General features: G+C 33.7%; 1 protein-coding gene across 1 annotated transcript in view; it reads right to left on the bottom strand.

Annotated features, from left to right (window-relative positions):
• Nucleotides 1-4,452: 4,452 nt before the first annotated feature.
• The window catches only part of SYCP2 (synaptonemal complex protein 2), a 28,446-nt gene continuing 8,202 nt past the window's right edge, over nucleotides 4,453-24,696 (bottom strand). Inside the window, 32 exon segments of the mRNA XM_059827339.1 lie at nucleotides 4,453-4,524; nucleotides 4,879-4,935; nucleotides 5,367-5,445; nucleotides 5,787-5,845; nucleotides 6,615-6,714; nucleotides 6,796-6,890; nucleotides 7,561-7,688; nucleotides 8,012-8,170; nucleotides 8,751-8,841; nucleotides 9,495-9,660; nucleotides 9,771-10,035; nucleotides 10,473-10,659; nucleotides 11,460-11,639; nucleotides 13,327-13,394; nucleotides 13,787-13,961; nucleotides 14,076-14,124; nucleotides 14,652-14,707; nucleotides 15,386-15,443; nucleotides 15,550-15,614; nucleotides 16,222-16,252; nucleotides 17,037-17,155; nucleotides 17,660-17,748; nucleotides 17,855-17,995; nucleotides 18,103-18,239; nucleotides 18,988-19,045; nucleotides 19,149-19,221; nucleotides 19,351-19,446; nucleotides 20,228-20,346; nucleotides 21,582-21,687; nucleotides 22,781-22,933; nucleotides 23,399-23,473; nucleotides 24,359-24,507. Of these exon segments, the coding sequence (XP_059683322.1) occupies nucleotides 4,453-4,524; nucleotides 4,879-4,935; nucleotides 5,367-5,445; nucleotides 5,787-5,845; nucleotides 6,615-6,714; nucleotides 6,796-6,890; nucleotides 7,561-7,688; nucleotides 8,012-8,170; nucleotides 8,751-8,841; nucleotides 9,495-9,660; nucleotides 9,771-10,035; nucleotides 10,473-10,659; nucleotides 11,460-11,639; nucleotides 13,327-13,394; nucleotides 13,787-13,961; nucleotides 14,076-14,124; nucleotides 14,652-14,707; nucleotides 15,386-15,443; nucleotides 15,550-15,614; nucleotides 16,222-16,252; nucleotides 17,037-17,155; nucleotides 17,660-17,748; nucleotides 17,855-17,995; nucleotides 18,103-18,239; nucleotides 18,988-19,045; nucleotides 19,149-19,221; nucleotides 19,351-19,446; nucleotides 20,228-20,346; nucleotides 21,582-21,687; nucleotides 22,781-22,933; nucleotides 23,399-23,473; nucleotides 24,359-24,507 (3,455 nt within the window).

Raw genomic sequence — 24,696 nt, 5'->3', positions numbered from 1 at the left:
GATAGCTGGAATGCACGTCTGACAAGACAGCAACAAAATGGCACATACACTGACAACAAAAATTTCTCTGCAAGAGTCTTAAATGTTATCCTTTTAGGAAGTTGTTCAATGTTAAAAACTTGAAAAAGGTGCTCTTGATCTTGTAGCTTCGTTGAGATATCTCCATGAAGCGTGAAAATAATTAAGAAAATATGGTATGTAAAATTGTTTCTATAGACTACTACTAAATTGCTGCAAGACAGTGAATAGAATTAATGCAAACAGTGGATGGACTAACTTTCAGCTCTCTTCTGCTGCTCAGTGTGGGGATGAAATAACATAAATACAGTTTATCCAAAGAATAGCACTAACATTTAAGAACAGAAGTTAAGAACGTATATATGTCAGTAAGGGCAATGCTATAAGAAATTGAGGAATCATGGGAGATGTGATGCCCAGGACCAACAAAGCTTGCTAGCTTCGTTGCAGCTAGCTGTGATTTTGTACAACTTTTTAATGTTAGATTTACGTGACTATCAGCTGAAGACTTAAATTATCCAATTACTTGATCCAATGATTTTTTTTTTTTTCTTATTTATTGCTATATTATAACTTGCTGGCTTTTCACAGAAATATGTAACATTATAACTAGCTTTTTAACATACTGTTAATTATATTTATCAATAATTCTATTATTGATAAAATACTATTAATTCTAAACAACAATATAATGAGAGTCCAGGTGTAACCTACAAAAAGGGTAAACAGAAAGGAGAGAAAAGTTTCTTCAGCAGAAGAAACATTTCCAGTTTGAGAACAGTAGATGACCCACTGTTAACCACAAACTTGGCTAATAATCCATGAACATAACACTCCTATTTACCAGCGATGCATACTTTCACTGGCAATAAAAATATTGTATAAAACACATTAAAATGATGTCAAAAAATATAACAGAAAAATATTTTAAAGGTAACTTAGAGCAGCTTTTTAAATCTCAAAACAATGCCTAGGAGCAGTATCACTAATGCGTCTTAACCATCTTGTAGGTAATGCAGCAGTATCCTTCGCTTCTTCCCTGTGTTCTCAGCTGTCCTTCCATCATAAGCATCCCAGCCTTTTTTCTGCTTCAGTCTGCTAAGAGACAGAAAGTTGTGACTGCTTCAGAGCCACAAACGATCACTGTCAGCTAACTACGGCCAGCTTACTGGTGGGCAAGTCTATCAAGTTGTTTGGAGACTGCATACATTCACTGCACCGTGTATTGTGCTCGGTTATGGCTGGAACTTAGGACGGCATCCACTGAAGGCACGTTTAGCTTAGGGAGCCTATTCTCCTTGTGCCGCTTCTTCCCCATGGAAAAACAACGGGCCGGCAGTGCACAATTCCTATCGCTTCATCTAGGTGTCTGTGTTGAATGACCCCTGGGGTTTCCCATCCACAAACAAAACAAAAAAAAAGCAGCAATCTCCCCCCTGGGGTTTCCCATCCACAAACAAAACAAAAAAAAAGCAGCAATCTCCCTGTGCTTAACTTTGCCTTTATGAAAACTCCCTTGGGATATGCTTCAGATTTTTACATTTGTTAAATTTGATTGTACCTGCTCAAAGTTTTTAGAAGTTAATGAGGTGGGGTAAAGACTGACAGGCAGACAGTAAAATTTCATACTTCTATTTTATCATGAGTCCTCACTAAAAGTAGCAGTTGTATTATTTTTCCAATATGCGCTCACTGTAAGAAAAGAACTTGGGCCTTGCAGTATACTTTTTAAAACCTTGTACAGTTAAGAGAAAAATACTGTTTCATATACAGATAAAATTCAATTACACGAGTAAAAAAGAAAGTTTAACATCTCATGAGGTCCATCTAGTGGAGATGACAGTGATCACAGCCTCAAAAAAGAAAAACCCAAACACAAAAATCAGAGGCTCAGAAAAATTAAAAAAGCATTAAATACACTTACGTAGATAGGATGAATGGACCATATTATTTACTAGCAGTTTCTATATAATTTCCAGAGACAACACAACCTTAATTAATAAAAAATACATTTAATTTACAACTATTTCTGTTTACAATAAACCATTTCTCATCAACGAAGTCTAAGAACGCCAATTGCTCTGCATTCTACTCTCAGTGCACATTGGATAGAAATCTATCGCACACATTTCTGATCTAATAAGTTGTTTTTTAAAGATGGTATTTTCAATAAGGATAAAAGCAATCTTTTTCATAAAGTCATAGATTAATTTATGTTGGTAAGAACATAGGTCCTTTCCCAAGGTCACTGGGTCCCACCCCCTGCTCTGAGTGAGGCAAAGCTTGAAATTACAGCAAGTTCCTCAGTGAATGCTGAGTTCAGGCTACAATCTGAATATGGACTTTTCTTTTCTCTTTAATTTAAAGACACTATTACTTTAAAGATACAGAAGTAATTTAGTAATCAATAGATTTTTCCCATTTTCTTTGAGGACCCCTGTCAAAGACTTCTCTACCATAACTTTACCTTAATTTTAAATAATGCCATTTTTCTCTCTGAAAATAAACTTTAGGAAATGGTTACTCTCAGAAATAATGAAGGATAAATCAAAGATATATGAAGTACCTGTAGGACAGACAGATTGTATGGAAAAGCCAACAAAGAGTTAATAAAAGGAAACTGGCTAAGTATCACCAAAGATGCAGATAGTAGTGAGGTTCAGCAGGGAACTTCTACTGCATAAGTATTTTGACAAAAGGTAAGTGGGTTTGAAGGAAGTCAAATCAACATGAGACCTTAGTAACAGACAATAGCTTAAAATTATGAAAGCCAGTCTAACAGACTTTTTAAAACTATATTGCTATTATTATTATCTAATATTGTGTAATAGCTGCATTCAGAACTAGCTGGAATGAAAATAAGTGAGAGTATGAGAGATATAGACTGAATGGTTTCAGGAACATATGAGGAAAAAAAAAGAATGCTACTGTAAGTAAAGGTCTCTGTGTTGATAATAAAAGCAGTATTAGGAATGTAGAAAGGAAACTGAGGAAAACCAGAAGAGTTCAGAGGGTAGAGGGGATAATGGAAGAAATGACAGAGAAGTGTGTAAGACAACCAAAGGACAAAATAAGAGATTTAATGCAATGTAAAATAAGGGCTATAAAGCAATTAAGTTGCGAAGAGCTGTTACTAATTGGCTAAGATATTCTTTTGAGACCTCTGTGGTCATAATACCAGCTAGAGAAGCATGTGCCCTCTTCAGCCTTGCTCCAGAAGCTGTGAAGTTGTGTTAGCACAGTGCTGAGTGAACTCAGGCTCCTGAGATGCTGGGAGTGTTCATCTGGAGTCAGTTCCATGGTAAAGAGGCAGCTCTGCACATGGTACTGCAGACAAGCTCCAAGACATGCACATTCTATGAGTTATTCTCTACATCTGTTACTTCTTGATCAGCTGTAAGTTTTTAATCCCCATTTTTTAAGGGAACTTAAATGAAAAATATTAAAGGTATTGTTCTGAGCCCAAAAAGTTTACAGCATATACATGCAGGATTGCAAGTTAAAAAAGACTAAAAAGTGGCTAAGGAACTATAAAATGCAAAGTAGTTTTTTGTTTAATTTAAAACCAAATTAAGAGAAATATTAGCTTAGAAGTCGCACATCATAAATATTCAGAAGAAACCTTCTAGTTGACACATGGCAACAAAGGAGAAGTTTAAATGATGACTCACTGGTCATTTTCTTAGAAAATCTTCTGAAATCCAAGTATATGCAGGATACATTTCTAAGCTACAGATAGCAGACCCTCTTGCTTGCTATCTGTTGTCTTACATGAAATATTTGCGCAGCAGAAAGTTTTATTTGACTGATATGCAAATACATATGACTGATTTAAAGCAAAACAGTAATGACATCATTTTGTAAAACAAACAAACAAACAACAAAACACAGACGATACATATTTTTCTTGAAATATTTAATACAACTATTTGCAACATAGTTCAACCACAAGTGTTTATAGTTTTGTTTTCTCTTAGAAACTCCTATTGAAGCATAACACCACGGACAAATAGGACTAAGATCAAAACAGGCAATTTGATCCCTAAATAATTTCTGACTGTATTCTGGATCAGACAAAAGGAGTATTCTGTACACACAGACCCAAAACATAGATTCAAAGTGAAATTCAAAATGATTCCTCTGAAAGTCAGTTAAATAGCCTATAAAAATTGTTAAAGACTTCTTAAAAAATAGCATGTACTAAAAATCCAAAAATTCACATATTGCATTTTAGCAGATTCAGTAAAATAATTCCAAATCTCACATATAAAAGGAGATGTCTTATCCACAAAGATTTTAATATTATTAAGGAAAATATGCTTTCATTACAATAGTGTCCTTGAGTGTAAAAAGAAAAAAATAGTTGTAAATTCTACATTATAAAGAGTGTTTATATTCACCTTGAATTTCAGGAAGGTATTTGAAAATATTACTTCAGAATCTATCATCTTCTGATTGAAACAATGTCTGCAATCCTCTGCGAACATTACACAGTTCCTCTTCTTGCTGTGCAAAAAGCATTACATTTATCACATAGTTCAAATAAAATCTTCCCTTTTTGTTAAAGTATTGTAATTCTGGTGCATACTATATGCTGTTTTTTAACACATCAAATATACTTTTCTTTTCCATGTCAACATTCAACATATTAAGACTCAGAACTAAAACCGTAAATCCCTATCTACCTGCTGCTTTTATCACCCAGATAAAGTATAAAATATAACATGTCAGTGATACTTGGATTCTGACTAATTTTTATTTTTGATAGGGGACTAGAAGTTACAATTTTTAGTAATTTAGTGTTCAAACAGCTATACTTAAACAATAAATAAAAAAGTGGACAAGATTAACTTCATTTACCATTTCTTTAAGAAGTTTCTCTTGGAGTCCTTTTATGTCTTCTTTCATCAGATGAATCTATAAAAAGATACTGAATGCATCTTCTCTGCTGACAATTGGTAACCCATTTTCAAGACGACAATTACATCCCTAAATGCTTTATAACCAAGAGATACAGATGCACATGTATCCACCTGCCTAAGGAAAGGGACGTGTTCTTTAAAGTTGTTCTTTCTTGGATGATTAACATTGGTAAACAAAGCCACAGAATACAGAATAAATCTTGCAGCAGTTTTCCAGATAATTGCACAGACCTTCTAATGCATGAAATCTAGGCCTAAACCACTGAATATTGTTACATTAAAGGGTATTTTATGCCAATGAAAAACTACAAAAATACTTATGTGGCATTAATACAATGCTGAGGATAAAGACATTCTTTGGAAAAAGAGAATACTGATATCTGTTGGTAAAATTGAAGAATTATTAAAAACAAAAGTTCATCATACCTCTGAAGTAAAAATATGTTCTTCATAGTCAACGGTATGGTAAATGTTATCTTCAAATGAAGTTTTAAGAATCTGAATTCTAAAGAAATAAAAGGCAGTTCGAACAAATTTGCTACGTATGAACTTCCCACACATACCACAAATACATCCCGTAATTTGTAGTCTATTTGTACTTAAAAGCATGGATAAATATTACCATCATTGTTACTACTGGAATAGCCCTCAGGTATGTGGAGAAATTTAGATGGAGACTAATTACATTTTTCCTGTAACGTAACATTTTAATCTCATTTTCTTTTCTCATCTACTATCTCTATTTTATGGAAGAGAGAAATTGCGTAGAGCATAGTAGTTGGCCTAACTTATACCTCAAATGAACAGAACACAAATCTCATCCTGGGATTAATGAAACCTACTAACCTCTGTTGCTCATTTTTCATGTATGTACTAAAAGTATGTGTATGTTTTTTCCAAAAGGTCTGGAAAGAAAAATATTAATAGATGATAATCAGTAGGAACTAATATTTTCTGAACTAAAACTGACTAATATCTAATATGAATAAAATAACCTACAACCACTGACTCAGCACAGAATGGGTAGGAGTTCCACAGCCACCACAGAAGCTTGAAAAAAAAAAAAATAGGCTTAGCTGGCAGGATGAGGCACTTCAGGAATTCTATTTTCATGGAACCAGTTTCACCAAAAATCTGTTCTGCATAACAGTTTCAAAATGATGAAAAAAGAATACGCGTAGCATTTTAATCAGACTTTCCGTATAATTTAAGCAATGCCTTCAGAGTAAAAGAAAAAAGTGAATACAGTCGCATGTTTACATGAACATTTGTATATTGATTTTTACATTACAGCAGTAGCAGACCCATAATGTCAGCTGGCTCATCGTAGAACACACAGCAAATCAGGTTCTAATGCCTACATGCTGTTCCTGAAATCCAGGCCAGCTGAAAAAAAGGCTCATGAAGTGGGGTAAACAGCCCATTAAAAGCAATAGTGGTACTAGCTTATTCTAGGAAGAAAAACACATACTGGTGATCTAGAAATTCTAACAGCATAGCATTAGCCAATCCTAACACCTCAAATGCATTATTTGCAATTTGACCCAACTTTAAGCAAAATGATAAAGGCTTTTAAAATCAGAATTAATGATCTAAAGTTAAAGAAAATATGACTAATCTATGGATTCCATAAGAATTTGCTTTTCTCCATGATCAAGCAATTAAAATACAAACCGAGAATTCTTTTTCCATGTTTTTCAGGGACTGAGAATCTTTTTCAAAATTCTCAAGTTCCTCAAGGAGAGCAAAATGAAATTTGTCCAGCTGCCTGATCCTACCAAAACAGAATGAGTTACTTTTAGAAGGTATTCACTGCATTTTAAGGGTGTTTTAAAATAAATCTTTCATTACAGACCTGCATTCATGAAGCTGGTAACTCATTGTTGTCAAATGCTCACGGGCAGCTCTTAATGACTGCTTAGTAAAATGATCCATTTTCCGTGAACGGCTCTATGAGGATGTTTTAACATTAAATTCAGATTATTTTCACTTTAGGAAAAAACCCCTGTAGTATGTTTAGTACTGTAATTGCTTAGTATCACAGATCATACTGAGCAAAAAACCCTCTTTATTATCTCCCTATCCTTTAAGGAAAAGTTTTCTGTTAATGAAATGTAAATAAATGTGAGTTTATGTTTTTGATAAAATTCTACCTAACTTAATTAGAAGTACATTATTTGAAAAATGCATCTCCTCAAAATAGAGAAAGTACACATGGAATGAATGATGTGGGCCTACAGCTGTCTTAGATGAACAAATGCATTATTCAGGCTCATGTTTTCCTTTTTGCAAATAAGTTTCGTTCATGGGTTTGATAATTTGAAAAAAAAAATCAAAATGCAGTATGCTCATTACTTTAGATACACAAGCTTGTTTTGAAACAACAGACAGGATAAAAAATAAAACAGACCTGGGAAAGGAAAAAAATCATTGGAGAGTTAGGTACATAAAGGAATTGAAAAAGGCATAAAAGGAAACTTGCTTTCTGTCATTTCTTGAAGTTCTACGGACATAGCTATTTTCATGTCCTTTTAAGCAAATTCTGTGGTGTAAGACAACCTATCATTCATACGCACACGTACCTACACAGACAATTAATATTGTATATGAAATGTCTTGCCTCAATTTTCTTAGTAAATTCTTTTTGGAGCTTCTGACATATACTCATAGTTGAACAACCAGGTTCCCAGATTTCGCCATCCAAAACAGACAGATCATTTACAGATACAGTAGATATGCTTTCAGACACTGAAGAGAAGTAAAAAAAAAAAGAGAATGTCACAATTCAGTACGAAAAAGTATCCTGTCTGAAGTTACAACAGGACCTGGAACAGCTTTTGTTCTAAGTAGATTGATGTCACCAATTAGATGGCTGAGACCAGTTTCTATTTTCATATCAATTTTCTGACTTTTTAAATGGATATAGTCTCTAAATATTCAGCATTTCTTTTTATTTCTTTTTCTAAAGATGTGAAATGCTTTTTTATGGATATTATCTTTGCTTGTTAAAACTTTGTTAGGTTATTTTAAACTTTTGCACAACTATAGTCAACTTTCACTCCATAACTAACCTCTGTAAGTAACAGCATCACCTGTTTTAAATAATTTTCTAGGCTGTAACTTCGTTTTTCTGTTTCCTTTCTTTTCCTTCTCTTTGCTTGTTTCTACTTCAGAATTGCTTTCTGTATCACTGTGGTACCTTCGTTTGAGAAATGTCTGTATAGTCGGTCCTTTAATAAACATGAAAACAATGCTTAATTCTAGGATTATTTAGAACAATGACATGGGAGGATAAAGAAGAGTTTATTGACCCTTTGGATCCAAACTCTAGGAGTGTCTTGGCTTTAAAGCTCGAGAACTATATGAAAATTAATAAGCATTACATTTATGGAGGGCATGTTCAGAGGATATGAGAACTTAACGTAAATGAACAACAGGATTTCAATGGAACACAGAACTCTCTGACCCACGCAAGACTCACTCATTAAAGAGCTTCACCCTAAGCCCTCTTTTCCTGATAATACCATTATCCCCACTTTTTTTCCAGTATCAGTGGGAATGCTTCTAACTTTTTAAGAGCACAACTAACTCCTTACAGTAACTGCATTTTGGAGCGCAATTTTCATTTTTTTGGGGGGCTAATTAAAACAGCAGAGAAAATGAGAAAGAGTAAAAATGAAATAATACTGAAAATACATAAAAGAAAAAATATTAAAAAACCTGGGCCATATTTTTATGCCAAATAAACATTTTTCTTAACCTTTACGGAGACACATAGAAAGTCTTTTCCTTTTAATTAAATGTTTGTACCTGACTCATGTATGGGGCCATAAGGTTCTTCTCCCCAAGACTGTACTTTACTTCCACTGGAAACAGACAAGGGAGATGGTGGTACACAATCCTAAAAGAAAAGTCACTGATTTATTAGCTTCCAAATTAAACTTTTAGAAGTCTTCATCAGAAATCCACATTTATGCTGCTTTTCATTAAACTAGGGACATGAACACAACTACAATAAGAAAAAAAAATAAAAAAAATCACTGCATGAATTACTACTAGGTCTCACTAGATGAAAGAATAAACAAATTCTTCACCACGTTAATAATTAATGATAGCAGTAAGTCAAATGACCAATAAGGTCTAACTGTTTCTTGCACTAGGACACAAACAAAATTATTTCTTAAAGGAGTCATTAGTGCTTTTTTCACCAGAAAAAGTACTTACGAGAAGTGGTTTGAAGGTATACAGCCTTGGCAAATAAAAAAAACCTGCTACAATTGTTGTTATATTGAGTAGTACATTAATACCAAAACTATGAAACCACTTTTTTACCTCAAGAATTTTTCCATGCAGAGGTCACAATTATTTAATTTGTGAAAAATCATTTATTTCTTATTGAAAGTCAGGAAGAAAAGCAGGTCACAAGTAAACATTATATATAGCATTTAACACTAAGAAAGATGCATTTCCCTTAAACGTGACCATCCGTAAAGTAGATAAAATAGACAAAAAGCTGCAGCTCTCTTTTGAAGAACAAAGGATTTAGTAACATACCTCTTCTTTACCTTTCGTGATAGGTTTAGTGATATCTTGTAGTTTTCCTTTAATAGAAAGTGTGTTGGAAAAGCAATGTCTGAAACTTGAATCTTCATTATTATCATGTGTTTCAGATACAGATCCCTTTGCATGTTTTCCACTGACAGTTTTATATGTTGTTAAGCTGAGCTACACATTAACAAAAAAAAATCATTATTGAAAGGAGATGTACAAAAGCATAAAACAGTTGGCAGCTGAACGGAACAATTTCAGTCAAATTAATTGTAGAGTAACTTTAATTTTCTTACCAAAGATGCTTCAGATAAAACTGGTGAAAAACTTTTATTTCCAAATGTTAACTTTTTAACAGTTGTCCCAGGGGACTGATTTACACATATACTTTGAACATTCTTTTTTTGTGGACAGAAATCATTGGGAGAGATTCCTTTCTCAAAGCTTAGTATTTCCCTTTCTTCTAGTGTTGACTCCTGAAGACCAGGTGATCTTTCACTATAAGTATGCTCTTGAGTAACATCTCCTTCTGATACTCTTTCAGCACCTAGAAAACAGTTACTTAACTGTCAGCATGTGGAATGAAAGGAAAAAAAGGTAAGTTAAAGCCCCATATTGAAAACTGTTCCAGCTCTAGGTATTTGCAAGTCTCAGATGTGTGGAATTTTACTTTTAAGTGTTGGCATACGACTTGCCACACTTGCACTTTTTGCACTCTCTGCACTATTTTAGCAGTTACCAGATTAAGTCTTAACACTTATGTATTGCACTTCTATATTATGCTGATGTCAAATAACTGTACCAACATAGAAAAGTGTTAGTGACATATTAATACAACTCCTTAGATTATAAGGTACACACTGAATTAGGGGATATCTCTTATTTTAAAAGCATGAAATGTAAAATTGTACTACGGTGATAATCTTCGTTTAACCTCCAACTTTTGATACAATATTGCTATAAATTAGAAGTCAAAATACCTACATCTCATTGTCTCAAGAGATGCAGGACTCTCAGATGAAGGCATTTCAATTTCCTTTTGTTCTGCAGAATTCTTTGATTTAATAAATGCTTTATGTACATAGTTAGCTACTCTCTTTGGCTCCATAGATACAATATTCTGTAGTTCCTTTTGCTGATTATCATCCTTGTTTTCTCCATTCGCATGTTTCTATTAAAATACGAAGTTTATATAAACATTATTTGTAAACATACAGATGTGTATATATATATGCAGGTAAAGAGCATATTATCTATATGTACCGTTGAACAAACAGAAGGTCCAAAAAGGAACATCATTACAAGTACTTAAATTCATAAGGATATCAGGTGTTCTAATATCAATAAGCATTGGTTTAATTAAGCACCCAAATTTCTATTCTTATGAAGCTCTTAACTATTGGAGGCAATTAGCTATGCTTCAGGATTTAATCAATGACGTTTACAGACCTATCCATATACATTGAAATGTTATGCTAAAAGAATGAAAAGTGTTTTAGCACTCAACGTCATTGCTTAATTTACTAAAAATCCTATTCGGATATTCAGCAAATGTATTGACATACTCTCTATCAAGTCAGCATTTTCTACTGTACACAGAACAGGCATAGCATTATCAAAATCGTATTATCTAAAAGAACAAAAGTTTGGCTCACTAAAACCTCCCATTTAATAGACATTTTCAAAATATTGTTAAGTTTCTAAAATAAAGGACACAGTAGCTCTTTGCAGCAGAATAAATTTCATAAATAGAAACTGAAATACTATTATGACTGAGAAGATTGTTCAGGACTGATTTTCTTCGCAACTGAATACTCATAATTAAAAAAGGGCACTACTAGAAATAATAAGTAAAATTCAGTTCAACTCGCTCATGTTGGTCACTTAAAATTCAGGAGTACTAAGTGGACCAGAGTTTATTTTGAAAAATATGGCAGAGTAAATTTTTAAGAATAAAGTGCAACTGTATACCTGTATTTTTGATTTCTCCTCCTTAGAGGTGCATGCTGAAGATTTCCTTTCACACTCTGAGTCTGAACTGGAAGGCTCTTTGTAATTTTTTGCTAATGCTGCTCTTCGAGGTCGTTTTTGTCTGGTGGTTTGTTCTATCGTTTCATCAGTTCTTGAATTCTGTTTTTTACATTTGTTTATCTTTGGAAAAATCAAAACATTTTCAGTTTATATCAGAATACTAATAAATAAATAGATAAGAATAAATGGCAGGTAACTTGGTTTAATTACTTGAAATCCATTATTTCAAAACAACTAAAAAAAGTTTAACTTCACCAAAGCTCAGAGAGTCCAACCATCAGTCTACTAAGCATTTTGGGAACATAATTTTCACTGTAGGGAGGGCACAGTGCAGGCAGGAATGTAAGAGTCAAAGAAGTGAAGAGGCAAAATAAATGCCATTTTTGAACTACAGCAAAGCTGACGTAGGTTTCCAAAGCTTGGTCTCTGAAATATGTGCACATTTAAACTAGATTGTAACTGGTTCGAAATAGAACAAAACCAAAAGCCTGCATAATGAGCAGGAACCAGTATCCTTGATCATCACCTCTGAACTGGTTACCTTAACCACTAGACTAGAATCAGCCTTCATTTACATCTGTCCTCCTTCTACATCATAACTACTGCCACTCTCTCCAACAGCAGTCAATGTTCAGAAACAGAGCAAAGCATGTTCTCACTGAAAGCACCCCAGGGACCTGACATTAGAAGGGATGTAAAGTGTAAGTGCAATGTGTCTCAGACTAGGAGAGATTAGAATTCTTGCCTCCTACTCTCTTGAACAGTGCTCTATGTAAAACATACACTTTCCTAGCCTCCTCATCTCCAGGGTCAAGTCTATTAGCAACTTCCTGGGCTTCAGGTGCTCTCTATTAAGTCTACGCAGTAGTGGAACCCTACCTCCTTAAAGTAGGCACTTTGAACTTGCTTGGGTAGATCTAGGGAATTTCGCTACTAAAAAAGGACACATTTTAGTAAGTAGACAGACTCATCATTGGGCAACTGAAACCCTCCTCAGTTCTGAAGCCCTGTTCAGAACTGAACCCCTCTTCAGTTTTGATTTACATGGACTAGACATCACCATCAATACCTACATTTGGTGATCATATTTTCATATGCATGATTTACATTGAGTGCATGTATGTAGCTTTAAGCTACTAACATTACATAGATTTGAATAATTATTGTACAGTCTGAGAGACCAAAGAGTAGTCTGGAGGGAACAGGGGAAGGTTTTGGTTTGGTTTTTTTTGTCTTTGTCTTTTTTTTAAACTGTGGCTTACAAACATCTACAAGCACCTTCCATTAACATGTTCATAATCACTTACAATTTATTATACTCCCAACTTTAATACACTTATAATATTTTGCAATTATTTATCTTTCTTAACATCTATAACTTTTTTTTTGCAGTTTCACTATGTTACATAGATTAATTTCAAGGAATTACAATCTCAAAGGTATTTAAATTCAATTAAGCACATTAGACACATGAAAACCCTTGCTAAAAAGCTAATGGCATATTCAATGGAGTAGATGGCTATTAAGCAGTAAATAGACATAATCAGTAATTTTAAGTAATAAAACTTACAAACCCATCAATGTATAATAATCATTCTCTTAGCTAGTATTATGCCTGAAATACTAGCTAAATACTACATAAAAAGAATATAGTACCTGAAAAGAACAAACCGTATTTAACAAATGATATTGAAATAAACATGGAGAAATGGCACATGTTTATGAAACACTATTTAAAAACAGTTTTGGTAGTGAGTTAAGACATTTTGAATATGTATTACAAGTCTAGTTGCAAATTTACATTTACCTTTTTCTTATTTGCATTTTTGCCTTTAGATTTATCCACGTAGCAAGCAGGTTCAGAGAATTTATTTCCTGTTACAATACATAAAGTTAGAAAAATCAGCAAAATATTCAAATGTCTGACATTTAGAGCTTTAGCTATAAAATTACAGAATCACTTTTACGCCCGCAAACTTACCGATTCAGTAAACTGCTTTTAGCACATTATTTTAAAAAGCCAAAAGTTTTTTTGCTGACAACAACCTCCGCCTGTCCTATCCTCCAATAATTTTCCATGTTAAAATACAGACTTTTTGGAAATTAACCTTCATAAATGATTAGAACTAACTTGAAAATTTCTTATGCTTGGAAATAAGACAACAAAAACATATTGTATCTGCAACACAGCACATTACATGCTGTGCAGTTAATATCTATGGACAGACATTGCAACATTCTTAAGAAAAATGAAGGAAGTTTCTTACTTTTGTCTGTGCTTATTGGTTTCCCTAAGTTTTTATTTCTACTGTAATCAGCTAACTGGGCTTTAGATTTTCTACTTGATTCTTGTAGCCAACTAATGTCTGTTTTGCTGTCATCACCTCTGTATTCTGTGTCTGTATCACTAAAGAGATGCTTCTTGTTTTGATTGTTTCTAGTCTACAAAAAACAAAAAAAGTTATTGATTTACTTTTAATATACCTTTCACTTACATAATTGGTATATAAAGGCAGGAAGACAAGGTATACTGATCCACAAAAATCTGAGCCTTACTTTTTTTGTTCCTTTCACTTCAGTGCTAGTTTTACTGTCATCTGCATGCCTTAATTAGAAAAAGAAAAAACACCTTTAAACAATACATTTAAAAATACTTGTTCTACACCTTTCTACTATTCATGTGATAAGCGGATTATGGATTCAAACAAATGTACCTACTTTTGTTTTCACATCCATTTTGGAAATATCTGTTCACCTTAAACCCTAAAGGATGTGCTTTTTTGCCAATGATCAGTAAGAACACACAGTAACACTATGTCCCTTTGTAGACTGATCATTAACAAAAAACTACCCCCCTCTGTTCAGGAGTTTATGTCCCCGTAGTATTCCATGCAGAGAACTAAAGCTGTCTTCTTCACGAAACACATTCTTTCCTTTCTATCAGCTTCCCAAAGGAAAATCATGGAACAGCCTAGGAGACCAGAGCAGCTATGTTTATTGCTTGAAAAAACAACAAGTCAAGATATTCTTGTCATGCATACATGCCCTGGATTTTCATAATGGAATGCTGGAGAACGCAGACAGTATTATTCCTGATAATGCGCAGACTAGAACACAATGTAACATCCCTACCCTTTTTTCTTTGGATCTGTATGAACACTCAGTTCAGTAACACGCAATTCTTGGATCTAAAAGTGTAAATAAATAAGAAACAAATGAAGGTTTTCATTTGTTATACAATTTAAACAAAAGTAAACAGGCCATCAGACAGTAACAGCTAAGGGCTTTTTTGCTCAGTTTTTACACTCAGCAATTAACTTACAGTGATTAATTTCTATCTTAGAAATTATTGAAGAACAGAGCTGACTGTTAAAACCAACTGGAACTGACTGAAGCTTTCAATATCTCAAACTGATACATTAGTTTCCATCCACTTCACTGCCTTCACCAATTCATCAGGCTCCTCTGAGCCATAAGAAGCAAAGCTATCTTTTGTTGTCTTTTGCTTTAATTTTAGCTAGATTTTCTTTTTACTCAAACATCTGAGCAAAGATGTCTTAGCAATGGGGATTGGAAGGTTGGCAGTAACGCCTTCAGGATAATCAGATAATTTAAAATAATGATACTCCTAACAAGCTGTCTTAATTCAGGACAATATCGTAATAGCTTTAAGCAGCCAGAACCTTAGGGTAGCATATATCATTTGAAAGTGATGGAGGTATTTACAGAGCAAACTTTTTTCCCCACTTAGTTCAGTGATATAATTTGAATTTTTAGATGTTAACTATACTTTCAGTAGATATAATTTAAGTTGACTGAGCTCCTTTATTCTATTCATAACATATCAGTTTCAGTTATATTCTTACTCCAAGCTTTATTGTAGGCTCATCAAACCCACTGATGTTAAAGTTGTAGACATCACTCCTGTCAAACAGACAAACAGATCAATTTTGTGACTGAATTAATGAACATTTCACATAGTTAGGTATGGTAACTCGAAATTTTGTTTGAAAATGTTTTAACTACTTACATAGTATGACCAGCAGTTACGTTAAGAAAAGTAGTGGGTTTCAGATTTCTGCCCTGAACTTCTTCCTATACATAAATAAAAAGTTAACTCATATGTCATATTTTGACTACGCATTCATACACGCTGTCATCTCAAAAAGCAACTTCTTCATCATAAACATACGAAAAAACCTAGCAGCTGCTCAGGCTTCCACTTGATTAGCAGCTGTACAACACGGCAAAAGAGGACAAAAGCTAGCAGTAACTAAATCTTTTAGATTTTATCCTTTAAGGATATCAAGAAAAGCTCTGATTTTTTTCCCCCCAAACATTATGACTAATTGCTGTGTCCTAGCTATATCCCATTTAAGGATTCTATACTCTTATCTACTATAACAGTTTTATTCTAAATATTTAGCATTGCCATGTTCAAAAGGAACAGATTCAATTATATAATATGTAAACAGAAATTAATTTGGATTTCACTGTCTGATAGTTGCCTGTAAAAATATTATTCCACATAAGTAAATATATAAAATGTATCTACAGTCAATGCATAATTAACATGAACATCTACAGATATTTAACATTCAGCGATATTTGCAAACTTTTGCTTTACATCTACTAGCTACCACCATATATGTACATATATGTGATATGAAAAAAAATTCCAACAAAAGCAATAATATGTTACCTTAGAGACACGGGATTTATTTAAATGTGGCCTAAAAAATAAGGATGCATTTTGTTAAATGCTAATTAGAATATATGCATTAGAATACTGCTTATATAAGTAAAAGCCTTATCAAAGACAACAAATTTATTCAAGCATTTAAATACAAAACCAAGTGGATTAAGAGATCAGCCCCCTTTGGTTTTGTGCTCTAGAAAAATTCATTCCAGATCACACAGCTATACTGCAGATTCTCCGTGTCCTTTAAGTCCCCATCCAAAAAGTTTAAAAGGTGATGTAGTCGAACTATTTCAGTCATCCAGTTACAATCAAACATGGAGAGCATGTAATTATATGTGAAGTATATCTCCAAGCATCAGCTCCATCAAGGTAAGACTAATTTTCTTATTTAAGAATTTGTTAAATTTCAACTCTCTAACAGTAAATTCTTTCAGGACGAGAGTGCTAGGAACTTTAATCGGACAATTGATGACTGAATCCAAATTTGACCCCAAACTATGACGATAGGATGGAGACACCCAACATGTGCAGTGCCCATGAACCATCCCAGTTAATCTCTCTCCACGGAATGTGTTGTGAATGAGTGAATGAGCAAAAGACCACTGGCCAGTTTCTAACAGCCTTTGTAGTTATTTCAAACATTGGAACTATTCGACTACTAGTCTCCTACTCTTCAGTACAACACGGTTATCAGAAGTGAACAAATGATTCACATGAAAGCAGGATATGAAGTAACTGTAGACAGAGGAGTAGATCAGAGACAAAGTCACATGCACAAAAAGAATAAGCACAAAAGTAAATATTTCACATCATACCTGTTAAAACCCAAGGGGTCTCTTGCTTTGCTTTTCTCATCAGTCTTTACTTTGTATCTGTCACTGATTTTACTAATTAGTGATTTTGTGGCATCTGTCATTTCTTTAGTCTTTGTTTTCTATAAAAATAGAGTTTAAGACTCAACTTTGAACCCATTCAACAGAAAGGCAAAGCTGCAAACAGAACTACAGGTTCCCAACAGTCAACTAAACTTCATTAAATGCCTTCTAGATGTACTAAATCACATTCCTTTGAAAACCATTTTCCCTTGCGTTGCCCAAACAGTGAGCAACAAAACATCACTTTAGCAGATATCTTCTTTTAAATGTTGTGGGTTTGTTTACTGTAACATTCAAAAGTGAATAAAGAAGTGCATGAGAAGCACAAGTTAGTGCTTATTTAAGAATTATTTTTAAAAATAAATTTAGAGTAGACTAATCTTAAATAGGTCACAATGAAAAAGTAAACAGTGAAGCTGACATTTAGTTCACTCGGTATTAGGGGAAAGTCAATTAAAAATAAGTTTGTGACTAAATGAAAGTAAAATACAAATTTTGAAACACTGAAAATTTGACAATTCTCTTAATTGCAAGTCAAAGAAATGAAGGTAAGAAACTCTCACCATCTTTGATTGTTTTGGATTTGCAGTCTCTTTTCTAAAGAGAACATCAGGTTCCTCTTTTGTAAAACCAGAATACAAAGATGTTTTGGACACTCCAGCTGAAAGAAAGGTTTTAAATGATGTTTCAGTAGCAGTTTAAATATTTTTCCCTTCTGTACTTAACAGTTTCTGTTCCAAATGATTAACACTCTGACTGTCCACTAAGTATTTTGCAGTTTTCTCCGCTCATGGTATCAATTTAATTTTCTTGGTTTTCTTCTCTTTTTTAATTTCTTTGTTTATCTGGAGAGATATTTAAAAAAAATGAATAAAATGCTTTTTGTTTCACAGTTCTTCCTCTAACAATAGAAACTAATACAGGAAAAAAAAAAAGGTACAGCCATAGGTGAAAAATTCATCCAAATTATTTTTAACACTAACAGTTAACAAAGTGTGAACATAACCTGGATGGGATGTACGTGCCAATGATGGATTTAGCTTTTGCTTGTCACCAGTTGCTATATTCTTCTCAGGAACAGAGCATGCTCTTTTTTTCCATGTTTTGGTTTTATCAAAAGAACTCTCCAAAAGACCAGACAGCCTAACAAAGATAATACCAACTTATTATCAGTGAATTGCAGAAAGTGAGTCTTAATTATAATAAACATGCATCACAAAATAGGAAAATAGTGGTATCTTGTAGATATCAATGCATTTTACATTGGTACCTAAGCCCGCTAGCATTGTTCAATTAACCAACACATTTTAAAATGGCAAACCTTCAGAAACAACATGTATTTTTAAGTCAACTTCAAAAAGGCAACAATATCCTATGGTCACCATTAAACCTTGAACCTAGGTAACTCTGTGGTGTGTCAAATCTACTACTTTTTATGGCACAGTTTGCTTATGTAAACCCATATGTCATTTGTATTCTACCTTCTGATGTCATCCGAAAGAATTACTCTCCTTGTTACTACTAAAGCTTACTTAAACTCCTACTCTGATCTTGTTAATGAGTACTATTTTCATAAACAGATTCATCAGTTTAAAGTCTTTCACTAAGACAACAGAATAATATTGTTCATGAAGTAGTCTTAGCAAATACATGTAAGAGTGCTGGTTTGGTGCCTGGCATTTCAGAATAGAAAAAATAAAACAATATAATAGAAGTGACCTGACTTACACAGCCAACAGTTCTTAATGCAACTCTCAGGAAAAACAAGACAATTACATTCTGACATTTTCTGAAACTATGCAACAAAATTTCAATTCTGGCAATACTTGAAAATACTCCCTTCAAAGTGAGTGACAACAACAGTGATTTCGTATTCTTTTTCAATACTTACAAAGGTTCGTTGCTTCTCCCTACCGGCTGAGAATCAGGAACAATATCTAACGCTTCATCTAAATGAGACATTAATTTGGTATCAATTATTATTACAAAAGAAGTGGACAAAATTAAAATAATTTTAAAGTAAGGACTATCAACACTTGTAATATTACTTGCCTAAAGTTTGCTTTTGTGTGGCCTCAATTTCTGCCTCTTGTACCATTTCTAAAACTTCTTCAGCACACATTTGCTACAGTGGGATAACACCCAAAAGAAAATATCAGCGTAGGACTGTGAACAGTATAACCTCATAAACTTGTATTTTCCCTAATAAAATATGTAATTTTTTTTCATTTCATAGAAGTGGTGATTCCAGTACCTTTACAGGTAGTTTTGCTTCATTTCCGATATGTGGCTTCCTGATCTTCTGTTCTGTTTCACAAAATTCATTGTCTAATGCACATTTTTGCCCACTCTAAAAAACACAGTAAGTAGCACTGACAATTACAATCCATAAAAGCAAAAAAAAAAAAGTAGAATTATCCTAGAAAGTAACACTTGAAATATTCTAAACTACACATTCTGTATGTTAAAGCCTTTCTCTAAAGCATGGCTATATCAAAAAATGATATGATATCAGAATCCAACAGTCTGGGATTTTACCTGAATCTGACCCAGGAAGACATTCAGAACCAGAAATAAAATAAAAGTTACTTTGAAGTCTTTGTTCAGCTTGAACAGGAGCAAAAATACACATACTCAAACTGCAGTTCAGTAACATCTATGTAGTTTTGTTTGATTTCCATGAACACTTGATCAGAAATGCACTAAAACCAATGCTATAAATACTACATCCTGAAGATATTAACATTTCACAACTGTAGATGAATGTGTTATATGTTTTTAAGAGTGTTTCAACACTGCATAATTATTTGAGTTTCTGTGCATACCCATTCTCGTATTATACACAAAGGAAGAATTGTGGTTCTAGTAAAAGCAAGTTAAGTCTGGGGTCAGAACTGATGAGTGAATGAAATGTTAGGTAATTTTGTAAGAGTTCAGTTTGACTTTAGACATACTAAACCTGCAATCCAGAGAACAAGAAAACATTATGCAATTAAGTAAACCACACTATTTTCTAATAATGAGTTACTGACTGCAAAACTCTAGCTCTTTAAAATACAAATTAGGAACAAATTAGAATAAAAATGATTGTTATTTTAAGTAAGAGACTTAGCTACAGATGACTTGCATACTCCAGTAGGTTCTTGATAGAAATTCTTTGTTCTGGTCTCATTCTTTGCATTATTGTTAGACCTTTCAGCAGAGCTCATCATTTCCAAAGGTAATTTAAATTGTCCTTTACAAGGAGTGTCTGAAAACAAACCACAGACATGTTAGAATTCTACCATTTCTTCTGTTATGATTACTGTGCTGTCTGTGACATCGATATGAAGAGTTTTGCCTATGAGCACATCTATTCCATAAACTTTAAAAAAAGTTGGCTAGTATTTACATCAGCTCATTATGTACCTTTTATAATTCTATTGATTTCAATTAAGTTACATGGAGGTTAATAAGCCCATAGACTGCGGATGTCTGGAGGCAAGCAATGCTTTTTACAGCCTGTATCTGGTAGAAAATAGTTTGTCACCTATTTAAAGATTTCACTGTAATATATTTTTGCTGGAATAGACTGTGTGGTTAAGTTCCAAATAAAAAAGTTACAGAAGTTCTCTACCTTGTTCCACCCTAATCTGAAAACGTTTTCTTTTCCAGCCTCCATTACTCTTACTTTATATGTGATACACGGACATACAAAACTAAGGATACTAATGCACTTGGGACAGTTAAAGCAAGAAAATTAAGTTTGTTAGTCATGCTGTTCTGCCACTAGTTGCATCTCCATCCTCTACTGGTCTTTGTCTTACAAATCTCTCCCTCGTAGAAAGTATTAAATATCTGTTGCAGTAAGACTATTAGTAGGAAAGTGATGACTCCTATTTGTGATAAAGTCTCTTCCTTATCCTTTTCTCTGTGAGAAGCAATTTTGATGTAAGCACCAGTAGTAGCACTGGACCTGTGACTCAACCTTGCAGTGGAACCCACCTTGCTCAGTAGCCATATAATCAACTGCCCCCTGAAGAAACACAAGCAGTTTCTAGATAACCGTAAAATGCAAGTGATAGATGTACACATAGGCGAAAGCTGATTTTCCATTGCAACTGCTATAAAAGCACTAACTGCTGAGAATTCTTTAAACCAAGAGTGTATGAAGAGAGAGATGAAAAAGGCACCTGTGTTTTAGGTCTTCTAATCTATTGCTGAGTTCTCAGCTTGCTCCAGCACACACACCTGACTAACAGCAGCAGTAAAAATGATAGGTGGCCTTCAGCTGTTTGGAATGCACGCCCAGTTACTATCTTAGCCATGTCTATGGACCAGTAGCAAGTGGCCTAGTTTAAAAATTTCAAGTTCAAAGCACCTGCTAGGGAGATTTTTATAAGGTCTACTTTTCATTTCCAGCTCTGCAAAGGATCACAGTTCATGCTTGTATTTCAAAAGATGATTTATAGCATATTTCTACCCCAAAAGTACTTGTAAACTTACGTGTGCTAACAAATACCAGTGGACTCCTTGTGGAAAATCTTGTAGCTCCAGGAATAAGCACGGATGCTTCAGACACTTTCCTTTTACAAGATGTAGATGCAGTTGTCTTGAGGAACAGAAAAAACTTGACCATAATATGCAGATTTAAGGCTGACGACACAAGATTTTAGAAAATCTATTTCCAGGAGTCTTTTGACACTTTCTATTATTGGAATGTCAATTGCTGTTGCTGCACACATCAATGTAATGTAATTTTTATGCAGTTCCCTTTTTAGAGAAAGTTCACCAAAATACTTGAATTATAGAATACTTAAAACTAACGTTTTTAAACTGAGATCAGTGATTGTTGTTTTCTAAATTAATTCAATGAAGTATGGACAAATCCCATCCCTTGTTAACAACCAGAGTAACCAAGATGATTCCCAGGAGTTTCTGCAAAGCTATCACATAAGCTATAAACCAGCAGAATCCTGGGAACAGATTTACTAGACTATTGCTAGCAAGACATGCACTGCACGGCTGTTGCACAATGAAGAAAGACATGGTGACACTGCTTCATCTTTACCCCCATCCCTAGCATATCTCCAGTTAGTCCTAGTATAAACATAATAAATATGTTTATAACTTTAGAGTGATTGTGGGGCAAAAGAAACACCAGGCTTAATGAAATTGGGCTCCTCTCAGTGTAACCAGAGAATCAGCTATGCATAGGAGCAGTCCCATGAACTTGCGATTCTAATTACAAGGATACAGGATTAATCTTGACAACCACATGCTTTTTTGTAAGCAGTCTCTGTGAATGCCAAGCCTATAGGACTTGTCTCTAATTACAGCTATTACTATTGCTGATCATTAGTAAGTCTCCAGAGGCTATACCAGACTTTCGTATATCATAAGAGATCTAAGCAGGTCTTGAAAACATTTTTCTTGAAAGAGAATTCTCAGAACATAACTGTCTAAAGAACGTCAACAATTACTTTTTGTCACATTGTTATAGTTTCAAAACACATAATAATGAGAATTTTTTTTTTGCAAAAGGATTTATATAGCTTAGTGTCAAGTCGTAAGAAAATTAAGCCCTGTATTAATTATATTCCAACTGTAAAGTAACAAGGGTTTTATATTACAAAATACAATAAAATATTTAAATTGACTTGTACTTTTGAGGTACTCTTCTCTGTTTTGATAATCCTACTTACCTTGGAGGAACCATCTCTGCATTTTTCTTGATTGTTATTCGTATTCAGAGTCCTCAAAGTTCCAGGAAGTTGCTGGGTTTTGTACTTACTGAGTTTCTCCTCTTCAGATTTTTCTTCCAAACATGGTGACAACTGACTTTCTGGTACCAGAACCTATATAATATTTTGGATTTTTTAAATTTTTATATAATATTTGTATTTTATTGTGTTTATTTTATATTGATACACACACAGAGCAACTTCTTTACCTTAAGTAACACATTCCTTACTGCAAATTTTTATAAGCTTCAGAGCTTACATACTTTTAGTTTGAAAACCATCTAACCTAACTGTTATTTTCGCTAACAAGGATGGGTTACCAAATCACAATTCACATAGAAGAACTTCGCCTGTGTATATCTCTCTGAAGTATTCTACGATTTGCATATTGATATTATTATCTCCCCCAATATATAACACATACTTACTAGAAATCACTTCACTGGTTTTAGAGTTATCTTTGCTTATTGGCACTTTAAAAGTCCTTGTTTTTACGGTGAATGATCATAAATTAGCTAATAATCAGACTAAATATAAAAAACAAGAAAACAACCTTCTCAGCATGCTGAAGTAAAATACCTGTGATCCGCTTTCATCAAAGATGACATGTACAGTTGTTTTGGCAACTGATGCAGACTGCTTCTTACTGAAGCCCTACAAAGTGAGTAACCATCTACATAAAACATACACTTTGCTCACTTTTTTTAAACAAGAAACAGAAAGAAAAATATTTAAGTCAGAGATCATAAGTGTCTGAAATCAGGTTATAGGGGAAAATAGATTCTACAAGCTCGTAACAGTTCCATTGCTCACAAGTTTCTCAGTCAGTCAGAGTTCAGGGCAAAGTAGTTTGTTAGAAGCAGTAAGGAGTAAGCTATGGCTTGCTAAATGTTTTTTACTAAATGAGTAAATTAATAAGAGTGGTAAGCATACTGCAAAATGGGATAGCAATGAATCACTTCTGAAAGATTTTCGTATTTGTAAGCATCGGGTTCTTGTGTTTCTGGAAAATTACATATGCAAAACCTGACATTAAGCTATGGTGACCCCTCTCCAGCCAGTTATTTTTTGTTGCAATTAATTTTAAATCTCAGAATCATAGAATCATTTAGGTTGGAAAAGACCTTTAAGATCATCAAGTCCAACCATAAATCTAACATTGCCAAGACCACCACTAAACCACGTCCCTAAGCGCCACATCTACACGTCTTTCAAATACCTCCAGGGATGGTGACTCAACCACTCCCCTGGGCAGCCTGTTCCAACGTCTGACAACCCTTTCGGTGAAGAAATGTTTCCTAATATCCAATCTAAACCTCCCCTGACGCAACTTGAGGCTGCTTCCTCTCGTCCTTATTAGGCATCTTTACCGAAGCTTAACATACTATGGGAGAAATGCTGTTCTGTAGTGGCAACGTTAATCAGAAACTCTTGGTATGAATAGGTATCAATAATCACAGCTATAACAACATTTGTATGGCAATGAGACATTTATTTTGAATCAATTAAAAACTACTCGAAAAGGTGTTTAAATCTTACCTTACATTTAGTAAATCCATAAATCTTTCTGGTTACATCTTCGATTTCCAAGATAGAATCAAAATACAAAAAAAATTTATTTCCTTCTTGATTACCCACATTCATTGGGCTCTTCAGATCTATTGTTAATAATTTCTTTGAATCCTTTTCTGGACAAAAACAAAATTTGAAAAGTAGTTTCATTACAATTTAACATCTCATGTAATTTTTGTAAATACACGAAACTTAATAGCTGAACTGAAGAATACAAGTAAGATGTATATTTTATTTAATTCACTCTAATCTACAATAGATTTTTATTAGTGAAACAATTCAAGATTCAATCTTTTAGAAATACT

Source organism: Gavia stellata, chromosome 20 (genome assembly GCF_030936135.1).
Source record: "Gavia stellata isolate bGavSte3 chromosome 20, bGavSte3.hap2, whole genome shotgun sequence".
In the NCBI taxonomy this organism is placed as follows: Eukaryota; Metazoa; Chordata; class Aves; order Gaviiformes; family Gaviidae; genus Gavia; species Gavia stellata.
Note: the sequence above shows the minus strand (reverse complement) of the source record. Positions and strands in the feature narration are given on the sequence as shown.